The 20,440-nt window shown below is 32.4% G+C and overlaps 1 protein-coding gene across 2 annotated transcripts in view; it reads right to left on the bottom strand.

Annotated features, from left to right (window-relative positions):
• LOC111027394 (E3 ubiquitin-protein ligase MYCBP2) overlaps positions 1-20,440 on the bottom strand; it is a 273,579-nt gene that overhangs the window by 10,399 nt on the left and 242,740 nt on the right. For both annotated transcript variants that reach the window (XM_022305767.1, XM_022305768.1), the window contains exons 41-51: positions 18,289-18,650; positions 8,968-9,117; positions 8,519-8,597; positions 8,270-8,445; positions 6,920-7,071; positions 6,027-6,229; positions 5,181-5,357; positions 4,349-4,649; positions 1,521-2,106; positions 631-890; positions 408-552 (exon numbers count right to left, since the gene is read on the bottom strand). In XM_022305767.1, coding sequence (XP_022161459.1) covers positions 408-552; positions 631-890; positions 1,521-2,106; positions 4,349-4,649; positions 5,181-5,357; positions 6,027-6,229; positions 6,920-7,071; positions 8,270-8,445; positions 8,519-8,597; positions 8,968-9,117; positions 18,289-18,650 — 2,591 coding nt within the window. The remainder of the gene's footprint in view (positions 1-407; positions 553-630; positions 891-1,520; positions 2,107-4,348; positions 4,650-5,180; positions 5,358-6,026; positions 6,230-6,919; positions 7,072-8,269; positions 8,446-8,518; positions 8,598-8,967; positions 9,118-18,288; positions 18,651-20,440) is intronic.

Raw genomic sequence — 20,440 nt, 5'->3', positions numbered from 1 at the left:
TTACTTATGTTATAAGTGTTCATGTTTATATTTTATCAAATGTATTGTATTTTACAACAATTTTACATACTACATTAATTTTATAATTTCACTTATCGTCTGTATATTTGTATTAGTTATTATATTTTATCATAAATAAATAAAAATTTAGAACTGAAGAAAATATATAGTTGATAGTTATATAATAGTTGATTGTACACTCTGTTAAAATATGAAAATAGTCGCCAAATATTTTTAAATTCAAAGCTGAGTAAGAGAACTGTTTATTGTTTTATTTTGGTCAATAAAATGTGTTTTATATAGCACTCAATCAATGTATTAGGATTTATTATTGACCCTTTTGGCCCTTAGGTCGCATTTACTATACACTCCGTCGTTCTGTTTGATGTTGATATAAGACTACGTACCAGGATCGATGGCACTGTTGACCCGCTTTCGACGGTTGATCATGTCTTGGCGTCTCAGAGGTGACTTCTCGATGTCCATCGACACAGACCGGTGAAAGCTCCGCGTCACGGTTCCATCCACCACATCTTGGCTCGCTGAAGAGATCTAGAAGAACAGAAAAGATATTAAAAAAGTAAAAATAAAAATCCTTTGGTCAAAGGGTTGGTATGAATAAATACTTACTCCCGTTGAATCACAGTCGTGAAGTTGTTGCAGAAGTGCATCGCTGCAGGTGTCTGACTGCAGTAGCTCTTTACAGGCTGCAGGAGTCTCGAGGCTGTCCAGACATTTAAATTCACCTACGGTCCACGGGCCTGATGTTGGGAGCGACTCGTCACCGGTCAGCCTCCCACCGCTGGTGCTAGCCAAGTCCAACAAAAACATGGCATTCTCTCTGAACGTTAGGTGTAGGCTATCGACCAGATCGTCGTTGCAGCTTATTCCTGATTCAAATGGACATTGTATAATATGTTGAAATATTGTTATTATACGAGTATAAGCAATTATACATTTAAAAATATATAAAATGAACGCATGTATCCAATTTGAACATCCAAAAGTCCTCTATTTAAAGAAATATGAACTCTTATACTTTCAAACGAATATCTCGACAAAAAAATTATAAACCTCAAATGTACATTATACTGTCTTTATCGTGTCAGTAACCAAGCGGCTGCTATGCAGTTATATTAACTATACATTACGCCGTGTAACGTTTCACGATTGATAGTGTTATAGACACTCATCAACCATGTTTGTACACTATACGTATACCTATTGACTATAATTTTTATTCGAGTAGTTTAAGGTATAATATCAGTTTCGTGACAAACATGACTTGAAAAAAAAAATGTTATAGATTTTACTTTCTCATAAAATAGCTTGTGCACACACAAATGGTGCGTATTACTTCAGAATAGGTATTTCTTACTTTTAAAAGCACGTTTATCATCGGATAATAAATTATAGGATTGGATCCTAGGAATTAACAACAAATAAATCGGTCACATCGGTACATTATGATGATTTTAACAACACTCAATAAAGTAGGGGGTCGAAATTGGTATACTAACCGTGCAGCTGTTTGGACAGTTGTAGCGGTTTGGCGTTCCAGTCGTTACGGTCTTCGTCGTCACCTTCGTCGTCAGAGTCAGAGAAATCATGACCACCGTCGTCGTTGTTAGATGCGGGATAGGTGATAACTGCCTGTCGAACAACCGCGGCAGTCTTCCGGGACCGAGGAGCCGGGCCAGAGCCGGAAGCGGCGGACGGTTGTATCGGCTTGGCATGCTTCATGTAACCGGCACGGCAGGATTCGCAAAGGAGATACCACGCGATACCACCTTCACCACACGGACCCGACCAACCGTTCTTGTAGGTACCATTGCTGGTGTAACCACGACCTTCGCTGCTCTGACCGCATCCCGGGTGAGCGGTAAGCATATGATAAGACACGGGCACAGCAAACGTGTCACCGCACAGCTCGCATGGCATGGGCTCCTTAGTCTGGTAGTTGGGGCTTAGATGCCAGAATGACAGGGGAGGGTGCGTGGTCGGATCCATCGACGATCTATCACCGTCGTTGTCGCCGTTTTCAGCACTACCATCCACCGTTCGCCTAGGAGAAGACTTGCGGAGCACGCCAACCGATGTTATTATCTGTATATCACAGGATGTTAATTTTTAATTAATTATAATATTATAGATTTTATAGTTTTAAAAAATAATTCAGAATATGCGCCTATTAAGCCATTTTATTATGTTTTCCCTACCCACAAGTCGGCACGCATGGTGACCAATACAAAATTAATGTGCAATGCAAAACCCTCCCCTTCATAACCATTTCTTCACACAATCAATTATACGGTGGTATAAATGTAACTATTTTTTGACAAATATACTAAAGTTAGTCTACTATTAAATATGCGTTCCAAAGCAGTCTCGTTTCATTATTATCTCCGTATGTTTCTACCAGGTCATAGCATTGCAAAGTAAAATAGGTATATTATATTTTCATTTTTTAAATATATTATGTTAAACTTTTTTTGGTATATGAACTTATCTTATCAAATGTGATATCAAAATTATTTTGTATTTATCTGTCACTGATATACGGTACTGAATATATGTATAATGTATATACATGTAGGTAGGTATGCAAAGTTTTATAGCAACGGATACTTAACACCTATACTCCACTCAAGTTAAGAACATGGCCATTTCGCCATCTAAAATCGGGTTTCCCCATGCTAACTGGTCATGATCTTAACGTGCTTGGTAACTAATAATCATATTTTTTTTGGTCTTCTTAACAAATTACTATGTATAAATAACGGGTTCAAAATGTCTTTTATCATGTATTATTGAATAGTAATATATAGAGTAATGCAGGTGTAGCATACAAATCTACAATTACATTATATAGAATAAAATGGAAAAAAGAAAATAATATGTTCATATATATTATTATAATTTAACAGGACCATATGTATTTTGAACTTGGGTAAAAAAAATGTCAATTTGAATAAACGTCTAGCACACAGACACTAAAACTGGACACTATTTTCAAGGTCCATAAAACACTCTCATCCTCATAAATTCAGTCTGAATCCAAGCTTACAGTCAAAGGGTACGAAAAAAGTCCTCTAGAATATTTGCAATATACTACACAAGAACTTACATAAATCTAACAGAATAATATTACGTACGCCGGTTTATTCATCCGTAATTTAGATACAGACAAATAGACAACTATTTATCTCTATAAGTTTCATTTATTATTTTACTATTATTTAACATGTTTACTGTTTAGTTGAAAAAGAAACGCATCGTTTTCAACAAGATTTGTAAGTCTTTTTTTATTGCCGTTATTGTTTTATTGTATTATTCTAAATGTAACAATATAATATTGCGAAACCAGCCGATACAAACAATAATGGAAAACTGAACAAATACAAATGAGAAAATTAATTTTAATAAATTATAACAGATTCATCTTTAATATTTTATATCGTACGTTGAATGTAACTGTTACGAATTTCGTAAAGAGAACATTATTATTCCATTAAAATCCATTACTATTGTGACTTTCATTCTGTAAAATATTTATGCCATTGTACTAAATTTTAATAACAACGTTTATTTATCCATCAAATATTTTAAATTATATTATTTAGTCATGAAGTTACTATAGTGTTTCTGTGATTTTTACTTTTTTCTAATAAAAATTAATATATTCTATCAATACAACCATTTGAGTAACTGAGAATCGTATTTTACATTTTAGATTTTAGAAGCCAACCTTAATCATAATACTTTTCCACTAATCTACTGTCTCATATCTATTTAGGAGGGGTTGACTCGTTTGAGAGCATATTTCATTATATCGACAAAAATAATTTCAAAACATTTTTTGTAAATAGTGTAAGTTGTTTGGATAAACCACTGCTAACGTTTAAGTAGTTATAAAATATTTGGACAGTTGTATTAATGTTCAAAGAACTGCAGAGAACAATGTAAAAAAAACATTTTACCGTACTACGTGATGTATGTGTCATTGTGTCAATGTAGGTATTCCAATTTCCAATAATTAAAAAGGATATGTAGTAACTATACGCATAAGCAGATATCCTGTAAAATATTGTGGTAGATGGGTAGCCAGCAGAGCTTAAGTATTAGAAAGCAAAAATATCTATGAGGGCCTTGACCCTATACCCCCATCTGTTTTAACATTTCAATATTTTACTTGTTTTTATGTCAGTAAAGTTACTAAAATAATTTATAGAACTACAACATAACATTTTTTGAACTACCATATTATATCTTAAATTATTGTGGTGTACCTTATTTGTGTGAATATCTTATATTTTGTAGTTATTTTTTAATACATCAAAGCACTTACCTGGAGCATGTCGGCAGAGATCTGGTCCCATAACCGGACCATGCAGTTAAGGGCAGGTGGCAAAAAGTTTACGGTGGTCTGGCAGTCACCACCACCCCCCGATGGTTCCGGTTGCGCATGATGGCTGTCTGTTAGTTCCGAGTTACCGGAACTGGTCATGCTCTCCTCGGTGATAGCTCCCTCGGCTGGTAGAGCCATTCCAGGTTTCGGACGGTTCACTTCGTTGGGTCGGATGTGCCGGTAACCGCCGGCACCGGTCGTCACTTCCACCGAATGCCTTTGCGGACCCCGATCCTTATTCCTGCAGGGAACACGTCAGATCAAATTTCATATAATCACATCATTATAATATGCCATGAAGTAGAATCTAGGTGTAGCTCTATAGTATAATGTGTATATGTGGGTCAGATTTTCAGTTGAAAAATTGGAGGAGATCAGCACACAATTTCAACATAATCCCCGCCTGTTACTTTTTTTAGCCAAATTTAGATCAATAACAAAATATTATTATGTAGTTTTAACTGCCTATGTAGTTCTCATACCTAAAAGCATTTAATGTTGTTCAAGGATAATCAAAAAAAAAATATGTAGAGAGGATAACATATAATACAATAGATACCTAAAACGATAATTAAGTGTATAAAATTAATAGTTATGTAAAATAGCATTTTTTCTATAAATATAATAATTTATATATTTTACCTTTAGGTTACACTCGTATATTATACATATTATATCGGAGACATTCTAGTAATATAAAATACTAATACTATGCAGCTGCATATTTATAATATTTTTATCAATATATGCTGAGTGTGCTGTTAACACATACCTTTCAGTCATTCGTTTCGTCACCACCGCTCCATTTTTGGGAAGACTGGGATAGAACTTCAAAAATGACGCACAAGTCATGGCGTCGTGGACAATGCCTTCATGCCACAGGAACGCAGCGAACACGGCACGCAGGCTCTCTGCCATCGACGGACTTAACGCCATTTTCACTGTTTGTCTAATTCGTACAATTAAATATACCATTAATGTATTAGTATGAATGTTTAAGATGTTTTCATTGCAATCTTGTTCAGTTAATATATATATGGTTTTAGATTTTTCATTTACCAGTTGGCATAGCACAGCAATTTAAATAAACAAATATACTTTATCGGTTTATTACGGAATTTCTGAGGAAGTTATCACCAACAGAAAAAAAATAATAAAATGAAAATAAATTTTGATTTCTTAAATGTTGTCCAAGTAGGCTATCCACCGTTATGATATAGAAATAATAAAACATTTAAAAACAATACCTGGAGGAATATAAATATTATTATATTTATATTTATATATTATCCAAATGATTTATTGTTTTTGTAAATTAACTCTATACTGATATAGCAATCAGATAATTATATGAAATTAGTTAATAAATTATGATTAATTTTAACAGTTTGAATATCTATATATTATATTTTACTTAAAGTATATATTAATTTATCCAAACATATTTTAGAAACATAATTATCAGTCGAAAATTGTCATTGTAATTATTTAGTTTTTATAGATGTATCATGTAATTTAATAGTGGTTTAAGTTGAATAGCTATTTGTTGAAAAGTTAAGCCAGCGACTTATTTAGTAAAAAATTGATAGTATCAATTATTATATTTAAATTAACTTACTTTGGTTCTTGTATCTTTAGTTCTGTTTGATCTTTGGATTCTGGTGAAGAAACTGAATCAGTTTTTAATGCATTCTTTGAGTTTGAGCGATTTTTTAGAATCAATTTGGGTTTTATTTTACTATTAGGTACAAAACTGACTCTCTCATTTTCCGGCGTAGTTTGTGTGGCTGCTTGTGCAACACCAGGGCAAATTTCTACTTTCTGTTTACAAAAATTACAAAACAAAATAATTGAGATAACTTGTATTACTACAAAGGTTTCTTTAGAACTTTGCATCTGTTTCCTGATTTAATTATGACCGAAAACAAACTTGTTTTACTATTAAAAAGCCACTAATGCGGGTAGACCATACGAAAGGAGATTATGCTAAAGTTTAGATTCATTATATCAAAGTGAGTGACTAACACAACAAACAATAATCATTATTAAAGTATGAATGTTTTGTTAGAATTTTATTTTTTATTATTTTATTTAAAATATTATATCAGTTATGTAATAATAATTTAAATACTTAAAAAAAAATTAAACATTAGTGTAGGTACTTCTGTAAAAGTAATTATAAATTTAAAAAAATGTATCATTTTTGATTCTGAGACACAATACTAATTGTTCACTGTCCATTATAATAATCGTATAGGTCAGAATAATATAGCATTACTGCGCTATTTTAAACACTTCGTTTTAACGAAAATCTCTGAAAACTTTTTTAATGAATGTTTTGATTTGATTTCTCTCAATTAACGACTGGTGACACAAGTTGTGATTTACAGCAAAGAAGAATTACTGTATTTTTTAGTCATCTGCTTGGCATCGGAGGGATGGGATGGGGTCAAGGGTAGTCAATTTTAGATATCAATAACGCGGTATGAATGTGGACGTGTGGTAACGTACAGTTAAACATTCCGGTTGATCTGCCGAGCTCTCGACGGACGTGGAAAGGCTAGAGGTCATATGGGTATCAACCGAAGATGAACTAGTGGTCGGCGGTGCTGTGGTATCGCTCGACGCCGATAACGAATGATTGTACGTCGTTCTTCTAGAACCTGGAACATATATAGTAAAGTATAGTTTATAGGTATAGTAATATAATGTACTATTCGACTGCGATACATCTTATAAATTAAAATTGAAACTGAAATTGGAAATTCAATCTTAATCTTTTCAACTCAGATTATTCGTTTGCCGTAAACTTAAAAATAAAAATCTAATTAAAAATATGTAAATAATGAAATCTTTAAACTTATTAACTTCACTGACTTAACTTGACTAATTAATTATCCTGATTTAACCTATTTATCTCAAATTAATCGTTAACTTATTATTTTTTAAATTAAATTATGAAAATGTATTTTCAGTATTTGGGTTGCAACTTGTAAGTTTTCTTTTCCGCTATCCGTCTCATCGTTTTTTTGGCTTGATCCATTTTTGTGTTTATCAACATAATCAGTAGCGTATATTTAAGGCGTGAGTGTGAGACGGATGTGGATAATTGACACCCTTGACATCCTCTTGATATATTTATTATAATTGTTTGCGTTCAAATAGAATATTTATATATATATATATGGGTATTTTTGTATAATGCATAAAAACTCAGGTACGTTGTTAGTTGATAATAGCTTGTCGACGAATGTCGTATAAAAAAAAATAATGATCAAGTGCCCAATGTTGATTCTGAGAAAATAAACATGGGATATTCTGATTGTATACACTATATTATATTATACACAATTATAAGTACTACAATCAAGTACAATTCATTATATGAGATATAATAGTCTGACTAGTCAAACGATCATGCATGAGTAAAAAATTAGAATAGATTTTCATTATTGGTGAGGCACCGGAATTCCAAAACTATGTCAAATGTAAGTAATTAATGAATAAAAATAATATATAAAAATATGAAATTGGACTTTTTATTAAAAATTTAAATTACGAAGTACTTAATAATGTTTAAATACCACTTCTATTTGTAAAATGTAATATATTTTATTTAAAAAAAATAAAGTTTAACTTCATAAGAACTGTGTTATATAATAAATCACTGTAATTTATCCTATATTTATGATGATGTTAACAATTTATCGCAGTTTGAATGCAGCTATCCAAGCTACCATCCAGGTGATAATACTACCTTCGAAAGCCGAGATGGTACACAAATAAGCTGTTGGGCGGAATTATTATCAAACCATCTATAATAGTAATTGTTTTATAGTAAATATTACTCAATCTACTCACTCGTCACATCTACTTTGTTTTTGTACGGTTGTTGTTTAGCCTTTTCCACGGTGTACTTGTTGACGGCCGTCTTGCGTGGACTACTCGGTGGTATCATTACCATGTTCCCGTTGCTCAACCTACTGTCCTGGCCGACGGGTCGATGATATGGTATCGGCAAAGGATTGGCGTTTAATCTGAAAAAATCGAAAAATTATAGTCAATTAGTGTAATCAGAACGTTCTCCGTCGACCATATCGAGCCAATTACCCTTCTATTGCTTTGGCGTCCTTTTTCCGTTTGGGTGAGTACTGTTTTTCCAATTTTTCAATTTTGATTTCATTATCGTCTGAAAATCAAAGATAACGCATTTTATTACTATTGTCGACAGAAATTGATTATTATCAGGACTCGGGATTATCCGGTACTTGAATTGGAAATATATGGAGCACCATATAGTATAAGAAAGTACCTCGACGAAAAACATTTTAGCTCATCATCTGGAATATCTTTTTATAGCTAAATCTAGAGTCTTCGAAAACATTTTATGATTATTGTCGGAGTTTCAGTGATAAAAATAAAATAGGAATTTATGTTAAGAAACATAATAGTTAAGATATATTATAGATGACCGCAGAATAATTAGATTAAATAGCGAGTTATAGGTTATCATAAAAACTCGATGGGACATAATTTCGGTTGTTGTCGCGGTGTCTCACCCATCATGTCCAACTGTTCGATCACGTACGAACTCGTGTTGAAACGTGGTGGCTGTGTGTTGGCGTTGTTGCTCCTGTTGGTCACTTTAGGTTCTCTAACCTCGTTGTCTATTCGCTGCACGAAACACTGCAGGTCTTGTCGCTCCATTTCTGTAAACAGTTTCGAATGTAAATTTTGATCGATTTTACGATGAGAACACAAGTAATAATATGATATGTTTCGGGCACATCGAGTGGCGCCTCCAATATACTATCCAAGGTAAAATGATCGACTAATTGAAGTGACTGTGCTCATTCGATACATTGCCACACACCTTTGCTATTATTACACTGCTATACACGGATATTACAACTGTTGTACGGAGTAATCAGACGTGTGTGAGTACTATCGACTGGTTTAACTGAGTTAATGACAATTGACAATTAATGGTGATTTTTTTTTAAATCCCCGCAATTAGTAGTCACCTAATATAATGCTTATATATGTTTGTAAAATATTATATTATTTTCCCTATTATGGCTGAGTATATTCGATTGAGTGTGTACCTACTCGTCCTACTCCACATTTATCGGTTCACGCTACAGGAAATAACTCATTAATGAAGGTGACTATTATTAAAATCGTTACATAATCATTTTTAAGAATATTATAGTTTTTCAAAAATCATCACTGTGGATGGATGGGCGGTAATATCCTAAAACGATAGACCCTAATGGAAAACAATTACAACGACATTATTTATACCAATTCAAACGGTTTTTATATCCACCATATCCGTGCGTGTGTATTGCCTATATATATGAACTAGGCACATTGTTTGGAGGTCGTTTTCGTCCATACGGTGGGGGTGGCATGTAATCGTATGTCGTATGTGTAATATTTGTCTATTAATAATTTTTTTAAAAGCCGCGACGGGATAGGAATGCGTTTCGTACGCGGGCCCGGCAAATTTCGTGTGGACGATATTTAATTAAATTAATATTATATAATATCGCGAGAAAAATCATAAACGGGTCCATCGGCATGTGGTTTGCCTTCTCTACAATAATCGTAGTATAGTGCTTATGGCGACAATTCGCTGGGCAGAAAATGGTAAATAAAATATTATTGTTGCACAGGAAACTTCGCCTTACCCGCACTGACAATATTTAAGTTTTCCAAAGCCTTGTGTTTGATTTTATAATGAAAACTCAACATATTATACCACAATGGTAATTGGTAATATACTAATATATAAGCATGGCGCGTCAGCGGTAGGTACCTACTAGGTTTTCTTATAATATTTACCCGAGGGTGCGAACGGCCACAATATTATGTTGTTACCCATTATGTTATATTATTATTATTTGTATGCGTTTTCTTAAAATGACCTTCCCGCAAGGTCGGAGTCGTTGGTACCACCTCTGTCGTTTGAAAAAACAAAACAAAACTATAGAGATAATATTATAATAAGATAACTAATCGGTAGATATTTTGTTCAGCGCTAACCTAGATGGCAACAATACGGAGAACGCTAGTGGATTAGTGGCTGACAATATAATTTTCCATAATAAACGGAATGTGTGTGTGTGTGTGATAATAATATTATGTATATGTGTGGCAACGAAAATTTCGTTTCGCGAAGGTATATTTAACGAGAACGAAACGATGGAAAGAAATAATAACAACACGAATGTGTACACGTGCGTGCGTGCATAATATTATTATAGCTGGTATGCAAACGCCGAAATTTAACAGTAGCCGCAGAGGCTGTATTAAAAGTAGGTACACGGAAACAACAATATATACATACATGCATACATTATATTATGAACTTATTTTGAGATACTGAAAGTCAATATTTAAAATAAGTGATTATTATTAAATCATAAGTTATATGTGTATGTTATACATAATATGGTACTATTTCTAAGTAAACGTTAAACCACAACATAAACGTGGTATAACCGTGATGCGTGTTTATGTGAAATATACCATGTATATATGTATACTAGCTAGGGACCTCTAGTTCCTAATTCAGATATATTTCAAATTCAGATCTTTAATTATAACACAAAATAATGGACTAATAACTTATAATTAATAAAGGCATATGGAACATTGGCTCTGTAGTTAGATGAAATTCGTTTTTTGGTCGAAGTGTGTTTCTTATGGCGTGGTCTACAACTCCAACGCTAATTTTGAATAAATATCTCCACAATCAAGATACTCGGGCATCACCCTTAAATAAAGTATTATTAAAGTTGACGTTTTGCTATAAAAAAATATTATTTATAAGTTGTCGCATTATCATATCTGCGGATTATAATATAATAACAAAGATATTATACCGTAAATAAGTTATTACGTTTTGTTGAGTTATGTCAAACGGAAAATTACATTTCGAGAACATTTTTTTTTTCATCATAATAATATATTATATATAAACACTAGTTATTTACTTTAAACACACGGCCACAGCGTCGCCACAAAAAGAGAATGAGAAACGCGTGCGAGGTAGGTAGCCGCGAAGGTAGAGCGCGGTAGGGGGGTGTACACAAACCGGGAAGCCTTAAGCCCGAGGGAGCCTGCTGTACTAACTCCGACCAAAGCTCTTTAACTGTGTCCTTTGAAATTTTGTTTACAAGTCGTCAACGTGTGCTATTGACGTTTTTCTCGTGTATAAAGTTGCCGGCCGCGAGACGGATATAAGAGACCGACTAAGATTACGCTGCAGGTACAGTGTATTATAATATATAGTCAAGTTAATCTATTATATAAAATAAACACGAGACCGGCGGGGAAAATGAACCGGAGATCCACCTGCGGCAGCAGTTGTATTACGTCATCGTATACCTATATGCATACAGTTGCTATATATACGATATACACTGGCTCGGTTCAAAGGACTTTCGATTTCGCGTTTCGTCAAGACCGGTGCAGGAGTAGATAAATGAACGCGGTCTCCGAGTATTCCGTTTGGGAGATTTTTCAAATTGATCTCAAGCCTCGGTGATAGCTGATATATGCATATCGGTAGGTAGGTAAACGAATTGTGTAACAATACAAATATTTTGATAATTTTACTCCCCTCCCTGTTTCGGATTAATAGAAAAAGGTTAAATTTGATATTATTAAAATACATGTTATTATATTTTATCGAAAACAGAGAGTAGGCCAATCTAGCACTGTGCATTCACCATGACACCATAATATCTAGTTCGTTAATACGAGTACATACAACACATATAGATATCTTATATTAGAACTTTAAAACTCGAAAACTTCTACAATTACGAAGAAAAAGTCCTCTTGAAATTGTCCGCATACTATTTTAACAATCCCTCATTATGCTACAAAAACTCGATAGATAACTCAACATTTTTATTTTATTTGTCTCTTCTCTCTAAATACATTTGTTCACCTAATATTGGCTGAAATATGATGACAATATTATGAAGCATTTAATTACTTCATTTATACAATTCGCATTCATGACTAACATTCGTTAATTATTTTTACTATTAATTAAAACAAAATATATACTTTCATATAGTTATATTACAAGTAGGTAGGCACTACACGCAAGTATTTATTACATTTCATAATCATTTAATTCGACATCCAAACAACATTATGACCAATGTAAATTGTAAATACGTGAAGCTCTCTTCAAATTTATTTCAAACTTAATCAACTGTATCATTAATATTGACGACATCCAGTTGAATATTTTTTGTATATTATTTATAAATTAATATTTACAGATCACATTTTTCTTTTAAATAAGAGACAAAGTACAAGTCATTAGAAATAAATAATAAATGATGTGGTTGATTTCGTATTAAAATAACAAATATTAAAAAAAAAATTACATCTCTAATAAAATATGTTATGTAAGGTAAATAATAATAAAACCACTTTAAAATTGTAATTGCTGTTTGAGCTAGTTTTTATAAAAGTAATCCACGTCCTATGAATGTATCTTTAATATTTAAAACTTAATAAAAATGGCTAATAAGAATACCATCTCCAGACATTTTTTTTTTTTTTTAATGATAAAATAGTAGTATAAATACTTATAGTTTTAGTAAATAAAAAATATCAAATAAGTTTAAAGTTGGTTATAACTATAGAATTTGGTTATTAAGTAAAATATTATTAAAAAGGTTTAATATAGTTTTTGGTTTGAATAACTTATAAGTACCATTTTTATTTTTCTAAAATATTAAATAAAATAATATTGAAAGTATAGAGTTAAGGGGATTGAATGTCCACCTTTTGGCATTTTACAGTTATTAAAAGAGGTAAGAGCTCTTGGTTCATTTAGCATCTCTGATAAGTGTATCGGGAAAGGTAATTGATTTTAAGCTAAATTAAAAAAGAAAATGTATAAGTATGTCATAATAAATATTGTTATAAACTTATAACTTATCAATTCAGACAAAAATTTTTAAAAAATCATGAAATTACTTTCGGGGAAATAAGTCAAATTATTCATATAAAAGTATAGTAGCAAAAGAAGAAACTTCTACTTCTTGCGTTTTGCATAGATTAGATTTCCCGTAGACATTTTACCTTTGAAAGTTCCAATTAACCGTTTCCGAGGAAATTTGGAGTGTACATAATATTAAGTTGCACGGAATACCGACGACAGTCTACAAAAAATAAATTTGTTAAGGATTTTCGAAAAAAAACATAATAGGGTTATTCGCCCTTCGGTTTACAATCATTAAAAGGAGTGTACATAGGTACGTACCAGCTATGAGCTAGCTAATCAATTGTATACAAAATAAAAATAAAAATATAATGTTCTTTCGATGTTCTATAGTTAATAAAAACAGGTTTAGTTATTGACTTTAAAGAGCGATGGGTGAAGAGGGGGGGCAATACAATATGCATACAAATCAGGAATTTCGTTCAAATCTGAGTTTTTATTATGACATGCTGCAGAGTTTGTTTCTGCTGTCGCTGCAGCAAACGATGAATGATGACTGGTCATGAAACGGTTTTCTTTTTTAAATGACGATCGAAAACAGCACATAATATACCTAATACAGAGGCCAATAAGTGCGCACTTACCTGCCGCAGTATTTGATCAATAATTTGGCGTCAGCAGCTACAATATATAATTTATAATATAAATAAATATATATATATATATTACGAGCCCGTGGTGACTTATTAACAAGATATATTGCGTAAAATGAGCATTTATAATGTACATATATATACTTACAGTGTTATAGTAATTGATAATTTTTGGCTCTCGTCCAGATATATTAAAGTCGCCTGGCACGCGGCCCGAGCGCGGCGCGAGTGTGAAACCCCTTTTTCAGCGCACGTATCTACCGCAGGATAGGTAAGGACCTTTGGCTGGCGCGCGGGAGATCCTTATGGGGGCGCACGTCGATTTATTAAATTCCGACTCTGGTGAAATTCGCTTCCATGTAGTATGTATGCATATAATACACGCACACGGAGATTTTAATTATCGTTTAACGGATGCGCGCGTCCGTCTGCCGGTGCAGCCGCCGCAAATTGAGTTACTGTACGGGTTTAATTTACCGACCGAAATTCAAAACAATCTGTGCGCTTGTAATACTATTATATATACGAGTGCAACAAACAAATTATCCATGTTCAAGTCGCGGAATTCATCACAACAACAACGTGCAACGTTTTCACGGCATCACTCGGGCGTTTTGAGTGGAGAGGGGGGGGGGGGCAGAGGAAAGGTTGGTTATAGGTACCGTTCTATGCACTAATGATATGGCAAACAATGGGAATGTTGTTGTGTGAGTGTGTGTGTGATATTTATTGTTTAAGTTTCCATCGAAAGAGGAGTATGTTTAGCCAAATAGGTGAACACTTTAATAATTATGTATTAAAATATGTGCACAATATGTATAATGTAGGTAGTACAACGGTTATAGACGTTCACCAATATGATGATATCCCGGGAACGCTAAATGTTGATGCTCTAAAAGGGGAAAATGTAAACTGGGCTCGAGATTACCTTTTTATTGTAAACTCAGCCCGGAAATTGCAGGTAATGAAAAAAGTTCATTGCAAACTCAAACCGGTAATTTTCACCGATAAAATATAATAAACATGACATAATTTAATCCGAAAACAATAAATAACGTATACAACGTATATGTGCTTTATTCGGTTTATTATACTTTTTGATTGTGTTATAACGAATTTTAATGAAAATAAAACGAAATAATTTTTGGAGGATAATAAGAATTGCTTCCTCATTGTGTCCTCTGGTTAATGCTAAATAGATTTTAAAACATTATATAATAATAATTATTAATTAGATATAAAAAAAAAGAGCCTGGGTATATTATTTTTACCCGGTATTTAAAAGGCCATCGTCATATAATAGTATTAAACCATAAGTACATCAAACTGCAGTTTATTGGTATATACTCATGTCCACCCTTCAAAGTAACCTACATTGGTTTTTTTTATACTTATGTAAGCGAGTGCGATGTGTATGCGCAGAGCGGTCGTTTGTTATTTTTTCAACATTCAAGTGATATTTTAAAATTTAAATAATTTCGTAATTCATATTTTCGAAAACTTTTATGGACACGAAATCAAGCAATTAATTAAAACCAACATAAATAACTACAAACCCACTATTATAGGTACAAGTAGAGCTATAATTATGATTGCTTTATAGTTTATACTTTATTGTAATAATATTGTTAATGTATAACATATCGATGGTTATAACTTATGAACTATAATATATTATAATATACACATATTTGCAAGTCTGCTTTATTTTAGTATTTCATATACAGGAAATTTAAAATTTTGAAACTTTTTTGATTTTAATATATTATATAACATAGGTAATTATATGTGGCTATGTTTTATTAAACCACATTATCACATATTATTATTTATTAATACTTTATATAAATTTATAAGCATAGATTATTTTATATGAGTTAATGAAATGTTGATATTTTTGAAAATTAATAATTGACAATAAGACGATCGCTTTATAGTTTGTACTCATACTATTTGTCTAATTTTTCTAATTTATATTTTTTAACGATAACAAATGTCTCAATATAATAGTATTGTCGATTTAACGTAACTTGTAAAGTTAATAATAAAATGTATACAAAAAACGAAATTTGTTTTCATATTCGATATTCAAGTATATACGTACCTATACATAATATGTCTGAATAATATTTTGATGAATCCTGACAGTCTAAATGCATAAATGGTATGCCGACTATTAGTAAAAGCATTGATCAATGGTAAAGTATTTCAGAGAGTTTAGCAGTAAAGCGATGACATAAACAATGCGCGTTATTCGAAAATTTGCATTTCAATTTATTTAATATATATAAGAAATTTGGTATGACGTTCGTTCTTACGAAAATTTATTTTCCTCCAGCCTTGAATAGACAAACATTAAATTCAGTCGTTTTATGTATGCAATCTTTACAAATGGTCACATTACAGAAATGTAAATGTGTGCGATTACTTTCATTTTTTTTTTAATGGAATACGTCTAAGTATATTTAATTCTAAACAGCCATAGTTTCGGGTTAGATTATACGTTTGATTTTTAAAGTGCAGTAATTACATCTATATAGAGTTTTTTACATTGAAAAATGAAATAGTTCAAAATGTTCTAAAACGTAATTTCATAATTTAGTATTTATACAAATACTGAAAATTATAATTTACCGAAACTAGCATAATATTATAAACAATATCACCAATTATAATAATTTAATAAGCTATTAAAAATTTAAACACTCATCAATACATATTGGCAAAACAATATTCAATAAAGATTAATAGTGTTTAATTATCAACTATTAAGTGTGTATACTGATAAAGTTCAATCTAAACGATAACGGTTTTGTATAGTTCTATTGCATTAACCAGTTTAATAAAATCTAATAGTATTAATATGCCAAATGCATAATTAATTATAATTTTATACGTTACCAAAAAGGCGCAGTGGTGTGTGAAAAGGTTGCTTCTTCCGCATCGAGTCATTTGGATATTTTATTATATATATGAATATTGAACTCTCACATATTGTAGGTATAATAAGATAGGTTAGGTTATCCTGATTAATTGTACCGCTTTTCCTACAGTAAAGCCTTTACCCTAGCCGTGGGTTTTAGAAGATAAGGGACACAGTATGGCTTATAATTAATGCATCCGTGTTAATATAATAATGACCAGTCAAACTTTCAGGGCTTCAAGACTTGATTTAATATATTCGAAATGATAAATGATTTTCGGTGAAATATTTATTTTTCATTTTGTTTAAATGTTTTTAAAATCAAAATGATTGCTGGGTATAATATATTGTGAAAAATCAGTGAAACAAAAGTTTAGTCTCGGTGTGGCCACACGCCACAGCCCACTCAACTATACAGTTGACCTGCATGGATTTGGTAGGACGATGGCTCTGGCAGGGGATTATTATCGGCACTAGCTGTCCGTGGGATTACTACAATCCACTTCCAATAGACGACCTTAAAATTCGACTAGTTTGAACGATAATGGTCAAAATGAAATTTTAAGGAAAACTTAAAAATACTGTCGTAAACATTCTGTTTATTTTTCAATGTTTATAAAGCTTAGGGATATATTATATCCCTATTTTAATTGTAAATGTATAACGCCTCATAGTGTTCTTTACCATATAGCCACTTATGTACTCCATTCGTCAAGAGAATGTGGTGAGCAAAAACCAAAATGCTCAATAACCACGCAAATCCCTACTCAACGGCGATAGTCGTAAGAGTGGAGTAACCACTTTCTCTCAGCAAACAGAGTACAGTATGAAGTTAACAGCGATTTAGTAGAGCGAGGAGTAAAGTTTAGAAGAAACAAGCAATAATAATTACTGTATACAATTAGCATTAAGAGGAATTCAGCCAAATATTTGTCTTCTCTCTCAGACCTAACTCACGAACAATAGATGTTATGATGTTTGAGTAATCTTAAATTAAAAACAGTTATTACAAAAATTGCAGAGATTAATATTTTTGAGGGTTTGCCATATCCCTTTTATTTTTCAACTTTTTTAACTTAATAATATATGATTTTTATACATTTTTTAATTTAAATGGATATTTGATGATGTATTATTTAGATAAATTTACATGTCTACCTTCAAAAATATTATTCTCTATAATTTTTGTAATGGGTAATTTACTCTTTAAATTACTCAATAACATAAAAATAATTATTTTGCGTGAATGAGTTTTGTCTATTTTGAGGGCTAGTCAACGAGGGAAAGCAAGCAGTGCGCTGACATCCTGAATTTAACATCAACTCACTTTGATCCTTTTCCGGTTTCAAGTAGATCACTTGCGACGTGTCAGCCGCTAGCGACCAGGCTGTTGCGCATGAAACTCCGCAATGAGCCGCTGCACACTGGTCGGAAAGTCTGATCCACACGCCCTCACCATTGGTCACCCTGTCCACGGCCTGGACGATGTTGCCCTGAACGAGCATACCGACCGGCGTGGCCTTGAATGTTGGTTGATTCCGGATGTTGTGTCCTGAGGCGCCGCACACAACAACTTTGTAGTCAACTAGCTGCCCTGCCGAATGGTCAGGAGACGGCTGTGGCGGCGGCGGTGGTGGTGGTGGTGGTGGCGGCGGGGGTGGAGGTGGAAGCAACGATGAAGACTTGGGTCTGCAATGTAGGAATAATAATTGCAAGCAAGTGTGACGTAAATAACAAACTATATTACATTATAAAGACAAACACAATAATTATACGCAGTGACAAAGGGTGAGTCATAAGGTCGAGGAAACGTTGACAAAAAAAAAACAGAAATTATGATAATATTATATTGGTACTTATACATGTATTTTTGTATTTTTATAATTTATTATCCCGCAAGTCGCAACTATAGTCTATTCTAAGAATACATTAACAAAAAAATGATTTTGACAATATTGAATTTATTATATTTTATTAGTTGTTATATTGCGAATACGTATACATTTAGGAAAAAAATATTTTATTTAAGTATAATAAAACCGATTTTTTTCCGTATTCGAAGTGGGTAGAAGAATGCATTTTCCTGGCATCCCCACCACTGAATTTTTAATTAAAACCAAGGGCTTCTATTTGTGTTGGTTTGTGTTTAAGTTTCATTGACTGTGCTGCAACCCCTAATAAACTACAATTGATTTGTAAAAGGGGCCCTAGCAAAAAAACTGTACCCCCACCACTAAAAATTTAGAAATTTATAATTCTTTTAAATTCTTTCAAACTTTTTATCATATATATTTGGTGCTAAATGTAAGTACTTGATATTAGTTGCAGGTCGGTTAACTGGCTCCTCCACAAGAGATCCCTTGTAGTCTATTAGAGATTACAGGACAAACGATAAAACTCGAGCATAAACCATAAATTCTTTAGTCTGAAACCAAAATTTGGAGTTGGGGTGCCGGGGAGATGCATTTCTTCCAGGTACCTGTAGTATCTACAAGGTTTTTGGGTTAATAAACTTCAACATTATCCCATAACTCGGTCTAAATTTTGAAATAATGATTTATTTTGACAACATCTAAATCTTACTTAAGCAGTTTGCTACCACGTCGATACCTCATATTATTATATTAACATAATAAATAAATATATTTTTATTAATGGCTATATGACGCCCGGGAAGGATTGATGGAAACAATAAGTCATGGAATATAATATGTAAATTATAGGTACCTACCATGGTATATTACATTAGTCAATACATAGCTAATATCAGTGGGAGAACGTTTTCCCGATTTTTTTTATTCTTATTAATGTTTATTGTAAAATTTCAAGACTATTTATTTATATAACTCGAGCACAAAATAATACACTTGCACGTTATTAAAACAAAATCACACTTTCATATTATCCCATTCATTCATATATTTGTATACCAGCATTAGCACACATAAACGGACACCCATGAAAAGTATACAAATATAATACGTAATGTGCGAGTACTATCATTTTGTGTAAAGTATGTTTCACGCGAATGTGATGTTTGCGCACCAATAATTTTTACTTAAAAGAAAAATGAATTTTGCGTACACGCTAATATATTTCTATGCACTAGAATTGGTATTTATGCAATAAGTTTGTATTTCGGAAATTCAGAGTCCACGTTTTAGTGTCCATTAAGGGCATTTGTATTTACTATTAGAAATTATATGGACTTTACGACCGTCATTAAATTCAGGTATATAATATTATTTATGCACACGGCCATCTGTTTGTCCAATAAACGGCAAAACTGACGGTATCACGTTTTCGCATTGATTTTCGTCCACAGAAATATTTTATTCGTAACAATATAAACATTGATAATATGCATAATAATATTTACGTTTATTTTTTTTTTTTTTTTAGCGCATGCAACCGAATCTGTTATAATTTTTACGCGGTTTTCGAAAACAAATACTGCCGCTACACGTATACGAGGGACG

This window comes from Myzus persicae, unplaced genomic scaffold (genome assembly GCF_001856785.1).
Source record: "Myzus persicae strain clone G006 unplaced genomic scaffold, MPER_G0061.0, whole genome shotgun sequence".
Lineage (NCBI taxonomy): Eukaryota > Metazoa > Arthropoda > Insecta > Hemiptera > Aphididae > Myzus > Myzus persicae.
Note: the sequence above shows the minus strand (reverse complement) of the source record. Positions and strands in the feature narration are given on the sequence as shown.